Here is a 20,647-nt window from a genome sequence, read left to right on the forward strand (position 1 = left end):
TGAAGCTTTGACCAGAAGAAGAAGAAGAAGAAGTGTGCAGTGATGCCAAAACTCCGGTTTCACCGGAAAAACATCAGGTCTGGAGCAAAAATTACACCACTGCCACTACATCATCATCACTAGCACTTCTATGACAACCATCATTACCACTATTACTACAACTTCCACCGCATCATCATCATCACTACCACCACTACTACCACCACCACCACCACGTCATCATCACTACCACTACTACTGCAACCACCAACACCAAATCATGATTATTAACACTACTACTACAACCACTACCACCACATCATCATTCACTACCACCATATCATCATCGCTACTACAACAACCACCACCACCACATCATCATCACCACCACTGCTACTACAAACAACACCACATCACCCTCTCTACCACCAGTTCTGCAATCACTACCATTAGGTTTTGGAGCTTCACTTCATTTGAACTAAGGAAACTTTGGGATTTTATTTGGCATTGTGTTTACATATTATAATATAGTTCAAATCAGTTATCCATTTAGAACTATAATGTAAGCACAATGCCAAATACCATACTTGTGTGCAGAAATTCCTCTTTCAGCATTGAAATGCCTCCGAGTGGTGTCTGAAATTCCTGTGAGCCAAATTTCAAGTTGGCGTCTCTGAACTTGTTTATCCTTTCTGAGATTGTAGCAGTGAATTGATATTTACATTATGTCGCAGCAACAAAAACGAGAAATTTTATTATTTTTGAAAACCTGTCGTTAATTTTCATGTTTTTATATTTGATATCTCGATTCAAGTTTATAAGTACAATCTTTGATATTAATTTTAAATCTCATTATGACGCTGTTGCCATGGAGAAAACTTGCATAATGCCTTTGTAAAACTGGAAATTTAGGTCATGAACTTGTGACTCATTTTGTCTTAGAAAATTGCAGATGTGCCTTTATTTCATGAATTATTTCAAACTTTTTCTTTAATGTTGACATTGAGGTATTCTTATTGTTATTGAGCGCAATTTTCACAGTGCCAATATATATTTTTGTCGAAATTAAATAAAAAATGATGTGCATATTTTTTAGTTCATTGTTTTATCTTGAAAATTCAATAGTTACACAATCATTTATATGTTATTGGTAAGAGTTTAATGTTTGTTTGCGTGTATGTCCGTATGTTTGTGGGAATGTGTTGATGTGTGTATTTGTGAATAACTTCACATAACACTCAATTCACACTTTTAAAATGAGTAAAAATAAAGTAGAACTTTACTGATTATAAATGTTTTGATAAGTTGTATGCTTCTTTTTTTCTGATGTATAAATTTTCTGTATGGATTTTCCACTACATGATAAACAACTAACAAAATGTAATTGAGTTAATTATTTCTGATTTTCCTTGCCATTTGGCCCAAAATTTTAAATTATAATTGAATTTTCGTATTTGATATGTTGACATACGTTTTCTTTTCATCAGGCTGAATTTGTAGGTATGTTTAGCTTGAAAGTTTGATTTTATTTTTAATTTTAATTCTTTTTCAGGTTGAATATATAAGTCAATTGCAGGCTTTCATTCAATCAGAGACGGATTACCACAGACAGGCTCTCAACACATTGCAGTCCCTTTTGGATACCCTTGATGCAAAGTAAGTAGAAATCTCATTCATAAGACAAAAGCATGTAAACGTTTAGGGGTTAGTACAATTTTGGGACAACGTAAATGCTGCTTTACATTAGGGAAACCTCATAATTGAACATTTATCCATCTCCGATAGAACAAGGTGCCATTCGTTTTATATGTGGCGAGAACTCTCTAATTTATCTAGCTCATGTCTAGATTGCAACACCGCTGTCTAATAGCATGTCATAGTAAGCTTGTCAGGGACATAAGGTAGAAGACATGATTTATTAATTAATGAATTGTGCGGCTATGTGGTCTAGTGGTATGACACTCGCTTTCGGATCGGAAGGTCCTGGGTTCGAGCCTCACTCAGCGCATAGTTGAGTCCTTGGAGAAGGATCTTTACTCACATTCTCTCACCGTACTCAGGTGTAAAATGAGTACCTGGCCATTAACAGCGTTGTCTCTGTCCGAAAAAATGTTATTATCACCTAACAGGCATCATATCAAGTCCTACATGTTAAATGTTGCTGTTGGCCAGGTACCCCTTGTAAAGCGCTTTGAGCACGTTTAGTGGATATTGCGCTATATAATTTTTTTTTTTTTTAATATCAATTATGGAAGAACAGAAAAGATAATGGGGTGGGTGGATGAGCTTAAAAGGCACTATATACTTGTTATCATTTCTTTTCATCATTTTCCTCTTTGAGCCAAATGGCACATTAGCCCTTGATCTGTTGTTTCTATTCTACCCTGTTAATGGCTCTTTTCCGGCCTGGCCCCAAGTTGTCCAACCTGCAGCATCTCTGTCCCTTTCAACAGTTTTTTGGTGTGCCGCATTTTCTTTTTCCCTTTGGAGCCCATGTGGAGCCATCGCACAGTTATTCTCCAACTCTTTTCTTAGTATCTGTCCGATTCATTTCCATCTCTTATATACTTAACTCACTCAACCCTAACACTGACTATATCCGTAGTTTACCCTGGTTACTTTTACGCCATGTCTATTTATTACATTTTTCTGAGACATATTATAGGCGTAGTATCAAAGCTAATGTTTTTAGTTTTTGTATGCTAATGATAGTTGAATAAAACTCTATGCACATGCTCATTTTTAATCCATTTTTTCCAATTTTGAAAAGTATCAAAAATCTCTAGGATTGAGTGAGTTAATATGGATAGTGCTTTTTATTTTTCAGGCGAGATGAAGCTGCTAGCAGACCAAAGTCGGAACCCATAATGAGGAGAGTGGTGTCTGTTCGCCGTAGTGAATCACCCAATTCTTACGATGGCCCTAGTGACAGTGCTGACAATTTTGGTGGAACCTCAGGCAGTTACAACTTTAACAATTTTGATGCACCAGCTTACAAGAAATCAGGTTTGTCTATTTTGTATTGGGTTCTTATAACATCTTTGACCTCTCTGAAATGAAATTCAATATTTTAATCGAGATCAGTTACCCAAATTGACTGAAAAGTTGCATATTGAGCATTTTGTCTAAGCATTTGGAATATAGAAGAAAAGAAAAAGAGAATTCATGCTAAGAGCTTGATTCCCAAGTACAACTTTTTTTTTTTTTTGAGTTCCGCAAATTATCATGTCTTGAACAAACTTCTGTGTGACAAAATCGGTAATCAATTTCAAGTATGCGTGTGTAGTGTGCTAGAATTAGCATATTTGAAACATAAAAGTGAACATTCCTGAGATGATAATATGACTTTGAATGCATCTCTTTATTTTTTGTTTGATTTGGGTTTTTTGGGATTTTAAAAAATATTACTCCCGTGATATTTATGTATAGTAGCGTTATTTTCAATTTTTATTATTGTCATTACAGCATTATTATTATTATTATTATTATTATTATTATTATTATTATTATTATTATTATTATTATTATTATTATTATTATTATTATTATTAATATCGTTATTAATACTACTACTATTTTCGTCATGATCATCAATATCATTATTATTACTATTATTATTTTTATTATTTATTGCATTAGCATTGATATTGGCATATCTTAATCTTAAGTTCTAAGACTAAGTCGTTATTGATTTTATTATGGCATCTTGGTTATCATTATGATATTTCATTTTAATTTTTGTTTGCCCTTTAATATTGAGTTTGTTCCCATAAAGTAACACATCATCCTTATGTTAGGTTGATAAAAGTCGCATTGTTCTTTGCTTGTCCTTTAAAAGGTTATGACCATTTTGATGATGATGACCCATTTGGGTCATATGCTGGTAAGATACTGTTATACAATGCTTGGTTCAAATTGTAGTCGTGTCAAACTCGCTTTTCGGGCTTCCCATTCCATTTTTTTTATTTTAAAAATTTTTGATTGTTCATTTCATTTGCGGCAATTTAGTTTCTTTTCAGTTTGTAAAATAGATAATTCTAATGTTTATGGTGGTAATAGAAGGGCGTTTTTTTTTTCTCTTTTCATTTTATTTTTAAGTTTAGTTTTAACACTTTATTTCAAATACACAACACAAGAAATATCACACCTTTAATTATTTTTTTTTTTTTATTTTTTTTTTTTTTTATTTCAACCATGGAATTTTTACTTTTATGATTTGTGATATTTTTTCTTGCATTGCATGTTGCCCTACCTTTATTTCATATATACTAAGCTATGCTAAAAAATCTTTTTGAAACGTTATAACACATAAAGACATCAATTTAGTATTTTTGTTTCTTTTTTTTTACAAACAATGGAAAGAATTAGCTATTTTATGAGTTTAGGATTAGATTATAGAAAATATTTTTTTTTTTAATGAAGGCCATGTACCAAATCAGTAGCTGAAGTAACTTCTCAAAGTGGACAGATTTTCAGCAAAAGTATCAACTGTGTCCATGGTTCAAAAACACTGATAAGCAACTCCTACTAACCTATTTTTAGGAGAGGGGGGGGGGGGTGTGTTGTTTGTTTTTTTTTATGTTTAGTATTTTTTTTTATTTTGTCATTTGTCATTATTGTACCAAGAGAAGTTGATGAATGATTGATCATTTTTATAATTATTAGTTATACATTACATTGATGTCTTTTTGTGTTGAGACATTAAGATTTTTGGCACAACCTCAATATAGGTTTTTAAATTTCATTCTTTAAAAATCCTTAATTTTAGAGTGACAAAATTGAGGAGAAAAGCCCTGGTGTATGACAAAAATCTGAGAAGGTTTGTGTGAAGCAGTGCCAGACAAAGCAGAAAACCAAATACAAGAAGAAGAAAAAACATGTCAAAAAATCTGCCCACTCGAAGCAGGCTGATTTTCAATGACGTTTTTTTTTTTTGTTAATTTTCTTGTATTTTGTTTTCTGTTTTGTCTAACACTGTTTCATACACACCTTTTCAGATTTTTAATTGTTGAGCAGAGTTCCCGTTTTTTGTTTTTTGTTTTTTTATTTTGTTTGTTTTGTTTTGTTTTGTTTTGTTTTGTGTTTTTTTTCAAACTGTTAGAACTGTGTCCCATTTGTTTTCTAAAACCCGTTAAAGTTTAACTTAGTGGATAATGATATGATATGATATAAGTCCAGATTTATGTAGGCTTTTACAGCCTTTTATCTGCTCTTGTGCATTCGTGAACGTATATAATTCAAGTCTCTCAAAACTGGGCATGCCACATGGTGGAAGGAGGTGTCTGAATTTAACTTTACAAACAGTATTTTTCTGTTTCAAAATGAGCATCAAGACGGCACTTGAATGCCTGCAATGAAGGGGCGTCGACAACTGTTGCAGGCAGGCGGTTCCATTTGTCGACTACCCTAACTGAGAAAAAGTTCTGCCTAAGGTTTAGAGAACACCTTTCTTTGGAGAGTTTGAATTTGTGTCCTCTGGTGGTGCTGGTGGAATCAAGATTTAGAGGGCTCGTGCTAACATAGTATAAATTATGTGTGTATTTGTACGCTTTAATTAGGTCTCCTCTGTCTCTCCTATACTGCATGCTAGGTATTCTTATCTTTTTCAGTCTTTCTGTGTATTCTAGATCTTTGAATCCCGGAATGACCCGAGTTGCGCGTCTTAGAACACTTTCTATGAGGTCTTTGTTTTTCTGTAGTCGTGGTGCCCATGCTACATTGCCAAATTCCAAGTGCAGTGAACAATTGTCTCATGTTATCTCTATCAAGATGAGTGAACGACCTCCTAATGAGGCCAACGATTCTGTTTGCTTTATTTACTTGGGTTTCTATGTGCTTAGAGAACTTCAGTTCCTGATCTACTAACACACCTAAATCTTTTTCCTCTTCAGTAGGCTGAAGTATGACAGTCTCGCTAGAGTCATGATTTCTCATTGTGTACTGATGGTGCGGGTTTCTATATCCCAAGTGCAAGACATGGCACTTGTCTGCATTAAACCTAAGCTGCCATTTATCAGCCCCCTGTACCAAGCTGTCAAGATCACTTTGGAGCTGAGTTATGAACTCTTCCTTGTCTACTCTAGAGAACACCTTAGTGTCATCTGCATACATTTGGCACAGAGAGTCCACAACGTCTGGAAGATCGTTAATGAATATTACAAACAAAACTGGACCAAGGCAGCTTCCCTGCGGAACACCACTCGATACTGGTGCCCAGTCCGAAAAACTGCCGTTCACCTAACACGCTGTCTTCTCCCAATCAGGAAATCTGAGATCCAAGCTAGCAAACATGAACTGATGCCATATGATCCAAGTTTCTTAATAAGGCGTTGATGTGGAACACTGTCAAATGCTTTGGCGAAATCAAGGTACACTGCATCGACAGGTATGCCACTGTCCAAATACCTAGTCCAAGAGTCGAGAGAAGCTAATAAATTAGTGGTACATGAGCGTTTTGATATAAAACCGTGTTGATACTCAGACAGCAACTTTTGTTCCATTAAGTATTTGACTACTTTGTCCCTAATCACGGATTCCATTATTTTGCAAATCACACACGTTAATGATACCGGACGATAGTTACTTGCTTTGCTCTTCTCACCCTTTTTAAAAAGTGGAGTTACATTTGCATCTTTCCAGATGCTGGGCAGCTTCCCTTCCCTAAGTGACTTGTTGAACAACTCTGCTAAGGGTTCTGCTAGCTGTTCTGCCAGTTCTTTTAGTACACATGGGTGTATCCCATCAGGGCCAGAGGATTTCGAGGAGCCTAAATTTTTAAGCTTATTCCACACATCTTTACAAGTGAATATAATGTCACTAAGAGAAGAGTCAACTTCAGATTTTTCACAATCAGGAATATCCCCCACTCTCTCGTTTGTGAATACACTACAGAAAAATGTATTGAGGAGGTTTGCCTTATCTTTGTCAGCTGACACAAGTTTACCGTCATTGTCCTTGAGGTCGGCTAGGCCTTCTTGCACTTTCATCTTACTCTTAGCATAGGAGAAGAATGCCTTTGGATTATTTTTCGCATCTTGCGCTATAGACTTTTCATAGTCTAGAACTGCTTTCCGGCACGCCGCTTTTGCTTGGTTCCTGGCTCTTGTGTAGGCTAGCCAGTCTCTCTGGTCTAGTGTTCCCAAGTATTTCTTGTATGTCTGTTTCTTATTACGTAACTTAGACATAGCCATCTGACTCCACCAGACAGGTGTCTTGTGTTTGCCTGCAGGCCCTGTTCCACTTTTAGGAATACATTCCTCAGTTGCAGTTTCTACAGTCTTTTTGATGCAGTTCCATGTATCATTTGCATCCTTATCCTGAATTTTGGCAAGTAAATTGCTGTCATTCACACACTTTCTCAGTTTATCAAAGTCAGCTTTTTTGTAGTTATACCGTCTTTCTTTCTATACTTCAATTTTTGTGCTACACACAAAGTTAAAAGCTAAAACATGATGATGACTTTTGCCAAGGGGAGCGTTATGAGTCAAATTTTTCACCATGCTCTCTTCAGATGATAAAACTAGGTCTATGAGTGTTGGTTTCTGATTCCCTCGAAAATGCGTTGGCGACTTAACATGCTGATAGAGGAAAGAGTCTCTATAGAACTCTAAGAATTCTAATGCTTTGTTGCCTGAGGCTGTCTCATTTACCCAATCAACATCTGGTTGATTGAAGTCACCGGTGATTAATACATATGCCCTATCCTTAGTAAGGTCCAGCATAGTCTGATACAACTTGTTGGTGTTCTCTGGGGAACTAGTTGGAGACCTATACGCACATCCAGCTAGTAATTTTTCACCATCCCTCACTTTCACTTCGATCCAAACACTTTCATTAGCTAACTTTTGGTCAGGTGTCAGGGTGATTTCTTGTGCACCTATCTCCTCTTTCACATAAATGATGATACCCCTGTGGCCGTTAATTTGGTTGTCAAAACAATTAGAAAATGAACAATAACCATCCATGTCAACTTCAGCTTTCTGTACAGCCCACTTAAAATGTTTTGGTAAAACTTCTGATACAAAGAAAATATCTGGCTGCTCATGTAAAAGAAAATGAGACAACTCTAAACGCTTGTTTAACAAAGTATCTACATTTGTACACATGCATTTTAGCATTGATTTTGGACGTCCTATTCCATCCTGTCCTTGCCCGGGTTGAGGATAACCGCTGTTGGTGTATCCCTGAAGGCGTTTACTATTCTCATATGTCTTATGACCCATCTGGCCTTCTCCCCGTTTCTGTCTGATTCGGCTTGCTTCTGTTGTTTTAGCTTGACAAGAACTCGCGATTCTTCTCTTTCTAAAGGGGTACGATCACGTCCAATACTAATTTGTTTAAACTCAGGCTTTGATCCAAGGTTCTTCGCTGCTTTTAGGATTTGTGATACTTGATCACCGTTAATTAATATGATCTTCATAGGTCTATTATCGTCATTCTTTTTCCCTAATCTGACAATCTTCCTGTACTCAACTCCTGCCTCAATCTCTAGACCCTGTCTACAAAGCTTCTGAAAATATTTGGCATCCGCCTCCTTGCGAGCTTCAGGATCATCACATTTGTGAACCGGAACATTGAACACAATTAGATTGTTTTTTCGTGCTTCACGTTCAGCCATCTCTTTGACACCGTCAGATGCTAAATTTGCAGTGGCTTCACCAATCTTTGTTTCAACTTCATTTTGCGTGCTTGATAGCTTGCCTATTTTCTCCTCCAGTGACTTCACATTATTTTCCAACTTTTTGAGATCCACTATTGAAGCTTTGTGTGTGAGTTCAGATTCAATATTTGAAATTCTAGCTTCTACAGCTCCAAGAAATTCACTGCACTTATCCTCAATGGCTTTATCTGTTTTTACTGAGAGCAGCGCTGGTTGCACACAATATTCACAGAACCATCGAAGGTCTGGCCTTGCAATGGCACAGTACGTCTCGGGCGACATGTTCAGACAACCAGTACATGCCCAACCATCACATCTATCACACTGCAAAAGGCTATCTGATTGCTCTGTAAATTTTTTATCGCACAGGATACATATATGAAAATCAGTCTCATTGTCAGAAGCTTGTTTACTTTTGACAGGTTCCACTTTCGAATCAACTCCATTGCTGTCCTTGGAAGGTTTAATGTGATTGCGATTCTCACTGCCGCTTCTGCTTCCACTTCTTGTCTTAGGGATAGCACTCATCTTGGACTTGGAGTACAGGCAGTCCGCTGGTCAATCTGATGCACAAGTCCAAATGTACTCACAGTATTCTCAAATAAATTCCTTTCAAAAACCCACACAGTTCCTAAAATCACTGATGAGTTTGAAGTCTTGTATACTATACGCTTTCACAGTTCAATGTTTATGTCAGCTATTTTGAAAATTTAAATCTATCTTGTTTACAATCAGTCCGTCTCACAGTATCTATTCTCAAAATAAATTCCTTTCAAAAACCCACACAGTTCCTAAAATCACTAATGAGTTTGAAGTCTTGTAAACAATACGCTTTCACAGTTGAGTGTTTAAGTCAGCCATTTTGAAAATTCAAATCTATCTTGTTTACACTCAGTCCAAGTCTCACTACTAAGATTCTATCCACCAATGGTACTTCCAAAAGCGCACAATGGAATAGCCCCAGATATGGATCAACAAATGGGCTTGAATTTCAATACTAAAACACAGATATCCAGTCTCAGAAATCAATTATTATAACTGTTTGTAGAGCATTCAGACACAGCTCCCATCCATGGCGGCCATCTTAAAGGAGACAGAATTGGAGAAGCCAAGTTGTAACCATGTTCACCGATCGCTTTATACAGTTGCTCTGTTCCTTTTATTAAAATTTATGAACCTTGTGTTGATGGGTCAGATATAAAGGAGTGGAGATAAAGATAAAGGTTTCTATGGAAGTGGTTATGTAGAACAAAAACTTACTCGATAGACATAATGAGTTATCTGTATGATATAATGATGGAGAGGATACAAGAAAATCAGAACAGCTGGACACCCACATTTGATCAATTAGCTACCATCTGTATTGTACTGAATTTGGTTAAGTAAACGTATTGTCTTGTACAAGTTGAAATATCAATTATCCACATGACACATATAGTTTTTTAAAATTTCTTATATGCTCCGGTTCATTCCCATTAGTGGTTTCTTAAGTTTTCTGTCAAATTAATGAATGTTATTTTCCAATACTGATTTCATTTTAAATTTATTCTGATTATGAGCTAAGCTGCTCTTTCTGTCAAATAAATCAACACTATTGGCTTCCATTATCATTTTGTACATGTAGGGCCTTAAGGCTTCAAAGTGAGAAAATAAATCAGTCATTGAGGCGATCTTTATAATTCTTATATCTGCGACTGCTGGACTATTCAGCTAGTGCAATACCCTTTTTCTTTTCTTTTTTTTTTTTTTTTTTTTCTTGTGGGGGGGGGGGGGGGGGGGGGGGTTGTTTGTTTGCTTTTATAGAATAGCAATTTTCTCTCTTCTTTTTTTTTTTTTAATTTTTTTTTTTTATTAATAATTCTTTTTGCTAATTTTGTGGTTGAAAGACCCAATTTGGATTATTCAACTGCAGTAATTAGAATTTACAAACATATGCTTTTGTCTAAACCAGAAGTCCTATGGTGCGATAATAATCAAAGTATGCAAATAAGTAATTGACTGAATTTTTTAAAAAGATTGTGTCAAGTATTTCAAGTTATAAAATGATTTTATGATTATGTCTTTACATTTGACTTGCAGCAACTGTAATTTTCTTAGCTTTCGAAAGATTTTGAGCTGTTGTTGTGTAACCTACTTAGAGGATTTCAACTGACATGGAACAGGGTTTTCTCGTAACATAACTTTCTGCTAAATGAATGAAAAAAATAACACTTGGTGATAACGATCATAAAATCAACTTTAACAGTTGTTGTGTGATTCACCGCCCCCTCCCCTCCCCTTGACATGTTTTTGATAAATGAGGAGCCTTTATTAAAATATATCGCATGCATGTGAAAGAGTAGAGTAGTTCAAACCATGTGGTCCAACCCTATTGATGTTGTCAGTGTGTTTGTTTGTATGGCTTTGGTTGTTTTTGGTGTCACAAATGTTGTTTAATAACGTGTCTGTGTACTAATTTTTTTGTCAACTTCTTCCATTATAAAATCATGGCAAATGTCATTAGTTTTATCTTTTTTCGATATAAAACTCCAGTGTGGTAATCAGTAACTGTCCTTTTCCTGAAACACAAACAGAAAGAGGAAAATTCTATTCAGATGATTATGTGATATGACGGGTTTTTGATTCACTTTTTGAATATCAGAATTCAATTGTAGTATAAAAGTTTTTACAATGGAAATGGTACTTCATTACCTACTGTATTCATTAGATAAAGAAAATTATAGTTACCTCAAAAGGCAAGATTTAACTGAATCACAATGTGCCTATTCTTTTGATCTTTACAACAAATATTCTCTTCAACATTAAAAAAATTCTACTCAGATGAGTTTCATAAATATCAAATACAATTTCATCATTTTTTGGGGAGAGTTTTTGGTTGTTTTTGGGGTTTCTTTTTTCAAGAAATGGGTATAATCATGCACTTGATAAGACGATTGTGGTATCTAACTTCAAATACGTCTTCTATCTATAGACTTTATTCCTGAGTAAATAAGAAAAAAGGGAAAGGGGGGCGATGGGACACTTCATTACGAAATCAGGATTCCATTGTAGATTATTGACTATATTCATTGTGTCCTAAGCTGAAAACATGGGATGTGTAAATATTTTAATTATTCTATAATTCTGTAGGAAAGATAAGTAATAGGTTCAGATAATTAAAGTAAAATGTAAAGTCTCAAGATTATAGTATTATACGCAGGGTGAATATTTGGGACTAAAACCACTAAACAACCAATGCAAGTTTTATTTAAACTAAAAACCTTGGCATTCATGATAGCATAATGGACGATGAGATAGGAATATAAGAGGACTTACTATTATCGTTGAGTAGGCGTAACAGGCATTATTATCAATGAGTGCTATATCCTCGTAGAAGAGTTACAAGACAAAAAGAGTGGACGGGCTCTAACTTCATAATAATAATAATAATAATAATAATAGATCTTTATTGTCCATAAATATGGCAATTTGTCATTTAGTTACACTTGTTATAATGTTAAACGATAACTGTAAGATTGAACAGATATTTCACTCCTACTTATTTTCTCTCTCTCTCTCTCTCTGTCTCTCTCTCTCTCTCTCTCTCTCTCTCTCTCTCTCTCTCTCTCTGTCTCTCTCTCTCTCTCTTTCTTTCACACATGCGATATACACAACATAAACATATTCATTTCGTTTTCAATTTGTTACGATTGTGGCAATTCGACACCAAAAATTATCATCATTATCAATTGGTCAGTTAATCTTACATTAAATAAATTAATCAGTTAATCAGTCAACGAATCAATCCTTGGTTTTTCTGTATCATATGAAATATTCATGTGCTAAGATAGACTTTAAATTCAACTTGGATTGGTTTATTAAGTATGTGAAATTGTGATACTTGTTACATACCGTCTGTGAATTATATTCAATAGGTAAATGTTCAATTATTTTATACAGTGAGTCTTTTCACAATTTTTATGTATACTGTGTTTGCCAATGTGTCAGCAGATAGTGGTATACAGAGGTTTTAGCTGTTTTTATATTTTGATAAAATGAAAATTCATTCCAGACAATTATATGATGCGGTATAGCCAGTGGGCAACTAGAGAGGTTTTATTGTATAATCCTCTTACAGGCCTTGATATGGCCTAAATAGTTATTAACACCATTGAGAACCTACGACCAACAAACACAACAGATGTGCAGGATTGCATAAAATGTTTATTTCTTTAAGATATTATGTTACAGGTTTTTATATACTGTGTTCCCAATTTTATTATTATTTTTTTTACCATTGTCATTATTTCAAATTCTCTTTTCAAAATGCATCAAAATATATCTATGCACAGCTTACCAGTGCTTCCAATCATTAGTAAGTTTTACGTAAATCTGTACTTTCTGTCTAAGAATCATGTTTTTTGTCCTGAATGAAATTTGATTTTAAAAGCCGGGTCATAGGTAATTATTGGCTGCAAGTTCTTGAAACATACTCTCAGGACATATAATTTTTTACCCTCTCCAAGCATTATTTTCAAAATTCTTTGGCGGTTTGGCCCCCTCAACCCCCACCAGGACTCTGTCTTTGGACCCCGGCAATATTCCTTAATTTTTAAAACTTTGACGTTGCAAATACACCTTGCTGATATAGACGTCTATTTCTTTTCATGTTTTTCATTCTTCAAAAAAAACCTTTTTGTATGTCTTTTTTTTTTTTTTCTTCTAACCTTATAGTCCCTGATATGAAAAAGAAACCAACTGTGAGAGCTTTGTACGACTTTGAACCAGAGAATGAAGGAGAATTAGGTTTTCAAGAGGGAGATATCATTGATCTCATCAGCGAGGTAGGTTTCCAAGTTGTTTTTTTATTTAGCTGTCATAGCATTTTGGAATTGGCCGCTAATGACTTATACATTTTCCAAGATTGAAATGTTTTTGGCTTTGCATTTTTCAAATTCCTTTCTGGTCACAAGAGTTAACTCCAATTTCGAAGTGTTTAGTTACTTGATGAAATAAAACCTTACTATAATGCCAATAGAGTTATTGCAAACTTAATATCCAGTTTTCTTATTAATTTTTTACTTTCATATTTTCAATGGATACTAAGGATATGGAGCACATCTATATCAGTCCTTGCAGTCAATGATGAATGGGATGATTTTATAAAAATTGGTTTTTGGTTTTATTTTATTTTATACGAAATCATTGGACTCAATCTTATGCAATTTATTATTGTTTTGCAGGTTGATGATAATTGGTATGAAGGCTCTTTGAACGGACAAGCAGGTTTCTTCCCCATCAACTATGTAGAAGTGGTCAACCCCCTATAGGATTAATGGGTTTACATCCCATGTTACATCACTATCTCACAAAAAAGGATAAAAGAGGGGGAAAAAGCATAAATAGTTGACTCAAGAGCATTTCAGGATATGTGTTACTGTAGAAATTTTATACATTGTCGAACATTTGTTTTTTTTTTGTTTGTTTTCTTTTTCTGTTTTTATTTAATATTAATATTTTCACTAAGATATAAGAAAGAAAAAAAATGACAAATATTATGTTCTTGATTTCATTTTCATGGTTATATTTTACATAGTTTATTAATAAGTATTACTATTTATATTTACGTGTATGTAATCTTCAATATTATTTTTTCCCCTCAAATTTCATAGAACATATCTGGTGCAATGTATAGTTTTGGCTGCTTCAATATTAATACTTGAAAATTACAATCACAATACCCGAGTCAATGGAGTATATAAATGATTATTATTAACTCTTGATAAATATATATTTATATATATACTTTTGCTGTGTAGATAACATTAAAACCGAAATAAATAATATCTGTATTTCAATGCATTTGAAAAGTTTATGGTTGATTTTACTCACTTTGCTCACTTAAAATTTAATTTGAATCACTACAGATCGAAAATCATTAAAAGATAGTCTTAACTCAAAGTAATATTTATGGCAATGATATATTATTATTTTGTTTTCCTATGGAAAGATGAAGTGTTCTGAAATTTAGATTGATGTGTTAACAATGACTAAACTTTATCACAAAGTGCAACAAGACAATGAAATATTTAACTAAAGAAGAAAGTAACTTTGAATGTTTTTTTTAAAAATGTATTTCAAATGTGTTCAGCCAATCACTAACTATTTCAGATGTAGACATACTGCTGGCAAAAAAAATCAATGTGTTATCGCTAGCAACAGTTGTTGGTGGTAGAGAGTAGATTATTTCAACTGCCCTTCCCTTCTATAGCCCTATAAGGCGTGTGTCAGTTTGGGTGTACCAGCTTATGCAAACTGAAACGGCATTACATTACAAAGTCTTTTCTGTATTTTTGAAAAAAAATGTCCTTTGTTTGTGATATAGTAAAATGTCATTTTAATAAATGAAACAAATAGTTTATATCAGCATGTAATTAATTAGTCACTGATCATTGTTATTATGATTATTGTTATTATTTTTATTATTATTATTACTTTTATCATCATTATTATCGTCATCATCACCATTATCATCATCATCATCATCATCATCATCATCATCATCATCATTATTACATTAAGATTTGTCTTGTAGACGTAGATGAAGATGGTCAGTATAATTTGTGAATGGTTGTATCATTAATAGGTTTAAAACTGAAATTGACTATTTTATCAGAATTCAGGGAATCGCTCACAGCATTATGTCTGTTCCCTTTTAATCCAGTTTATGACTCTTTAAAAGTATTCATTATTGGCATTTGTCTTGCTGTCGTGCTTGTAACAAATAGTTTATGCGGTTTACCTTGCATTGTCATGACATCAAAACCGTTAAAAGTAAAACAATCTCTGTTGCTCAACCCAAGCTGGCAGCATAACTCAGAATTTCACAATATCATACTATCTTTTCAAAATTTAAACAGCTTTGTTATATATTCATATTTGTTTTGTTACTACTAAAAGACGAAGAAGAAGGAGTAAAAAAAAAAAAAGAAGTAGACCTATTGAATATTTTCTCAAGAGATGCAGGGAATAAACTTTTTTATTGTCCTTGATGTTACCCTCACTCAGAATATTGATATCAATGGCTCAACGGGGTCCTGTAGTTTTGATGAGACTATTTAAATATTCTGACACCCTCAACACATTTTTGGCATTAGAACGTTTCAGTTTGTTAAATTACTTTTGTTATCTTTGCTGGAGCTTCTCGTTTTGTTTTGTTGGAAAGGGGGGTTGGTTATTTTTTTAATTTATCAATCTATTTTTGTTTTGTTTTGTTTTTGTTTTTTCTTTTTTTTCTTTCTTCTTTCCATTTTTTAAAGTATTTTATTTTACAAATGTTGTTTATCAAAAGGTCACTAAACTTATGAAATCGGTGGTTTTAAAAAAATTGGAAAGGTGATATAAACTCTACTTAAAATATATAGAGTACAGAAATGTGATTTTTTTTTTTTTTCTTTCCCTATCTATTTTCTTACAGCTCATGAACATATTTACAAAAAGAATAATGTTTCTCTTGATGAAACTCATCCACGACTAAGTTTCGTGGTCTCCCAAAATTGTGTTTTCTGAATAGTGTTGGCTGTGAATGTGTGTGTTTCTTCGATAAATTTTATCTCGCCATATTAATAGATTAACCTATGATTTAGATGTGAAGAATTTCTGTGGTGAAAGTTTATGTCTATTTATATTCTTAAAAACTGTGAGTCTCTCTACTTCCAAAAAGCATGCGTTCTTATGATGGCAAAGATAATTTGTATTTTCATAGAGAGATCATTATTTCATTAATAATAATTTATTCCATTCGACTGTCTCGAAGGTGTAACATAATTATTTTGATTCATGAGGCTAAAGGTGTAGATTACTCATGAGTACATTTTAAAGACCGTAAACTTTACCCCATATATTATCTGCTGGTCATCAACTAATTTAGAAATCCTACCACTTTTACATTGTCTCTGAGACACAGCTTGATGCTGCCATGAATATTGCATGATGTTGAATAAGTCGAATATATTATACATTTAATTGTTTGTTAATAACATTTCTACATTGATGTGTGATAATTAAGATAGGTCACTATTTAGAGTTCCTCTCGACTCACCCATTTTAAAAAAATGTAGTGTCCAAATTGTTTGATCGCAGTTGGATGCACTCTTCTCTTTTCACTTATTCCGTAGCATATTAAAAATCAGTTTTACTCCCAGTTGTAAGGCTCATGATAAATTAAGCAATTCTTTTATTCTAATCAGGTAACGACAAAATAACCACATTGATAGATTTCTCATAGAATATTTTGTTCCCTATTTGAACCAGTCCCCTGTGTCTTCTTTAGTGCTTTAACTTCAGCTCTAGAAGCTTTCCCTCATCCACTTCCATTTTACTGGCGCTGAAATGACCTAAAAGTGTCACAAGCGCTGTAAAACACCTAAAAACTATCTATTCTGTTCAAAAATAATTTGATCAGTCCTAGAGAAGTCGCGGTACACAGGAACTCTGGTTGTCTGTTCCTTTTTAGTTCTGCATGATCTGATGGAAAAGATTAAAATACTGTGGAATATGAACGTGGAGCTCAGGAGTTCTTATGAGCTCTTAGGAAAGAAATGGTAAGGTTTCAGCTTACACAAACCACACCAGACATCATTATTATCACTATCAGTATCAGGCCAAAATTAAGTTGGAAGCTATAGGAAAAAGAATGAGGAGAAAATCGCGGGCATAGTTAAAAGAAATTCAGTTTGAAAAAAAAATATTGACATTGGAAAGATGCAGTTGGAGTCAGAAAAGAATCGATACCCTTAAGAAGTTATCTTAAGGATATTTGTCAGTTGTTATGGGTATATTGGATTGATCTCTGGAAATTATTATCGTTTTTGTAAACAATATTTTCATTTATCAAGTTTTGGTCACATTGCATCAATAAGGAAGTGATATACTTATTGAGTGCTCTTAGAGTGTCGAACCATGTTCCAGTTTTGTTTTCTTGGTGGTATCGTCTTCGTGTTCATTCCCTCTCGTTTAAATCATTTACTGGTCTTGATTTTGGCCAATGAAATTGCCGCTTCCTTTTCTCCAAAGTTGATCCGATGTTTTATCCGATGAAAGTTTGGGTGAGACCAAGTGTTACTTCATTTTCATTATGCATCACGTAGTGGGTTTTCCTTAACTCACTCAATCCTAACACCAACTATATCCGTAGTTAACCCGGGTTACTTTTACCCCATGCCTATTTATTACATATTTCTGAAACAAATTAAAGGCGTAGTATCAAAGCTAATGTTTTTTTAGTTTTCTCATGTTAATGGTAGTTGAATAAAACTATCTATGTACATGCTCATTTTTAATACATTTTGTTTCCAATTTTGAAAAGTAGCAAAAATCTATAGGATTGAGTGAGTTAATGTAGCTTATGTTTTTGAATCTTTATATTTGTATGATTTGCAACCTTAAATAGTTACCTATCCAATGAGATTATTAAGGATTCTTAGTATAAAGCCTGTATGATATTTAATATTTCATGATCCTTTTCTTTAGATTGATTGTAACAAGATAATTTACTTGATACTTTTTAAAAAATGAAATATAAATGTTACTGATGTTAAAAAAATCCAGCTCTTTACAATAATAATGATTAATTGTTAAATGCCATTTAACTATTTAACCCTCTCCTTACCGACTATAGGAAAACCGTTACGATGAAACCCAACATTTTTCTCATTCCGATTTCTTTTGTACATCTCAACATTTTTAAGTAACTATTCGTAATAGCTACAAAAACTTGACACTGTAAGGCAGAGCTCATTTTGCTGAACAGTATTATGTATAGAATGTACGTGTTGCTTTTCCTGTTTGAGTAAGAAAAATCTATATTTGTGTTGGGTGGGTGTTTTGGGTAAAATTCTGAAAATGGCTGGTAAGGAGAGAGTTAACTGTATACATAGAATGTTGAAACTATTGTCTCTTATCACAGACTGTAGAGTTTTAAAATATTGTGAAGGGTGTGTTCCAAGTTATCGGCATCCTTGATGTTTTAATAGGTATTTAAAGACCGTTCTTATCATTTGGAGAGTTTTAAGTTACAAATACTTGCTTGGAATGCGGAAATGCATGTACCCTACTATTTTGGTCAACATTCTCCCTCTCTCTCTCTCTCTCTCTCTCTCTCTCTCTCTCTCTCTCTCTCTCTCTTCTCTTCTCTCTTCTCTCTCTCTCTCTCTCTCTCTCTCTCTCTCCTCTCTCTCTCTCTCTCTCTCTCTCTCTCTCTCTCTCTCTCTCTCTCTCTCTCTTCTCTCTCCTCTCTCTCTCTCTCTCTCTCTCTCTCTCTCTCTCTCTCTCTCTCTCTCTCTCTCTCTCTCTCTCTCTCTCTCTCTCTCTCTCTCTCTCTCTCTCTCTCTCCTTCCTTTTTTTTATACATCACAAGGTTCTGTTGAATCTATATTGATAATGATGATCCATGTAAATTATCAGTTTCTTATTGTGACCGTAGACGTAAAATGGTTAGTCAATGTTGGATGTGTTGTGTGTAGAAGAGAGATGCATTCCATGGGTAGAGAATGGATGCCTTGGTGACTTTTTCTTGTCATATTATAATACTATAAAAAACTGTACATAAAGGCTGTGTTATCACGTGACAAAATATAATATCGTTGTCATTGTTGCTAGATTTTTTAAAATAGAAGTTTGATGAGGACTGTAAAATCTTTGTCTATTAAACCGTTTAATGTTCCATATTTGATTAGTGGAAAATATATTCTTTTGTCTTGTTCTTATAAAAATAATCCTCAAATTTTGAATTTGCTGAGATTTTCTTGTTTACTTATTAATTTTTTTTTAATTTATTTTTTTTAATTTATAATTTTGTTTGCACATGGGGCTGTTGAGATCGTTATCTTTCTTACTTGCAATTATGTTCTGAGATTTGTGCCAGATTTTGTTTGGTAAAAAATGACAAGTTTGATATAAGACATGTTTCTGACATGAGTATTATGGATAACAATTTATAAGCAAAATATTATAAGGAGAATGTTATTGCATGCGTTAAACTTTCTTTGGGGAAATGGATGAAATGCATTGTTTGCAAATGACTTGCAATTGTTGTTTTAACGCATCACTTATCTGTTTGTCTTGTTCTGTTTTTTTTTTCTTCCCTATTTCTCTTTCTTTTTTTATTTCTTTTTTTTTTTAATGTTAACATTCAGTATTACCTTTCCTCTTTTATTCTTTTTTTTTTTTTTTTGTTTCTCCCACTCTCAAAAGGTCATGATCAGTTTTGATGTTGTTGAATAGAGCAAGGTGCACACAGAATTGTTGTTAACAAGTACTTTGTGTACAAAGCCATTAAGTAGTTAACTGTCAATTGTTAATCGTCTTCATTATGTAATATTTAGATGAAAAAAATGTCCCCTTCCATTAATGATTCAGTTTTCATCTCTTTTTTTTTTGTATTGTCTTTCTTTTCTTTTTTAACTTAAATTGTAATTATAATGGATTATTGAAGTACCAGCTTTATTTATCAAAATCAATGGCATACAACAATAAAAAAGAGTTTCCTTTTTCGTAAGAGTTGTGCTGTGGAACAGAGAGAGTAGCTTTCTTGTCTCAGGAGACTAAATTTGGGTGTTACCAATGACAAGTGAGCTGTTCTATTTTTTTATTTTTTTTTTACAGAGCCATTAGGCCCTTGGAGCCAGAGTTTATTCTGGTTTCTATATCGTGAAAAGGACACTAGCAATTGCTTAATACCCTTTTGATAGGATGCAAAGTACTTTTAGCCAGATCTAACGGACCCAGCTATCTAGTCACTGCTGAATGGACAAGGTCAGAAAAAAAATGTTCGACTTCACCAAGGATCAATCTTGGTCTTGGTCACTTTGCATTCAGAACATTCGTAACAAATATTCTACTAACTGAGCTAACTAGGGTTCCTCCTAGTGTTGTAAAAATATTTTGACAATGTTACTTTCATGCCTCTTGTATTGAAAGCTCATTCCTTTATTTTAAAGATGAAATAGGTTTCAGGAAAATCCCTGACAT

At 33.7% G+C, this 20,647-nt stretch overlaps 1 protein-coding gene across 2 annotated transcripts in view; it reads left to right on the top strand.

The window, feature by feature from the left end:
* The window catches only part of LOC144965637 (endophilin-A3-like), a 59,910-nt gene extending 42,756 nt beyond the window's left edge, over positions 1-17,154 (top strand). Inside the window, exons 8-12 of one of the 2 annotated variants that reach the window (XM_078901189.1) lie at positions 1,532-1,635; positions 2,807-2,985; positions 3,818-3,862; positions 13,352-13,461; positions 13,861-15,612. In XM_078901189.1, the coding sequence (XP_078757315.1) occupies positions 1,532-1,635; positions 2,807-2,985; positions 3,818-3,862; positions 13,352-13,461; positions 13,861-13,947 (525 nt within the window). In that variant the 3' untranslated portion in view covers positions 13,948-15,612. Of the gene's footprint in view, positions 1-1,531; positions 1,636-2,806; positions 2,986-3,817; positions 3,863-13,351; positions 13,462-13,860 lie in introns of both variants that reach the window. The other variant, XM_078901190.1, reaches the window with a different exon arrangement.
* The last annotated feature ends 3,493 nt before the right edge of the window (positions 17,155-20,647 follow it).

Source organism: Berghia stephanieae, chromosome 2 (genome assembly GCF_034508935.2).
Source record: "Berghia stephanieae isolate SIO BIC M18660-M18661 chromosome 2, UCSD_Bste_1.3, whole genome shotgun sequence".
NCBI classification, from domain to species: domain Eukaryota; kingdom Metazoa; phylum Mollusca; class Gastropoda; order Nudibranchia; family Aeolidiidae; genus Berghia; species Berghia stephanieae.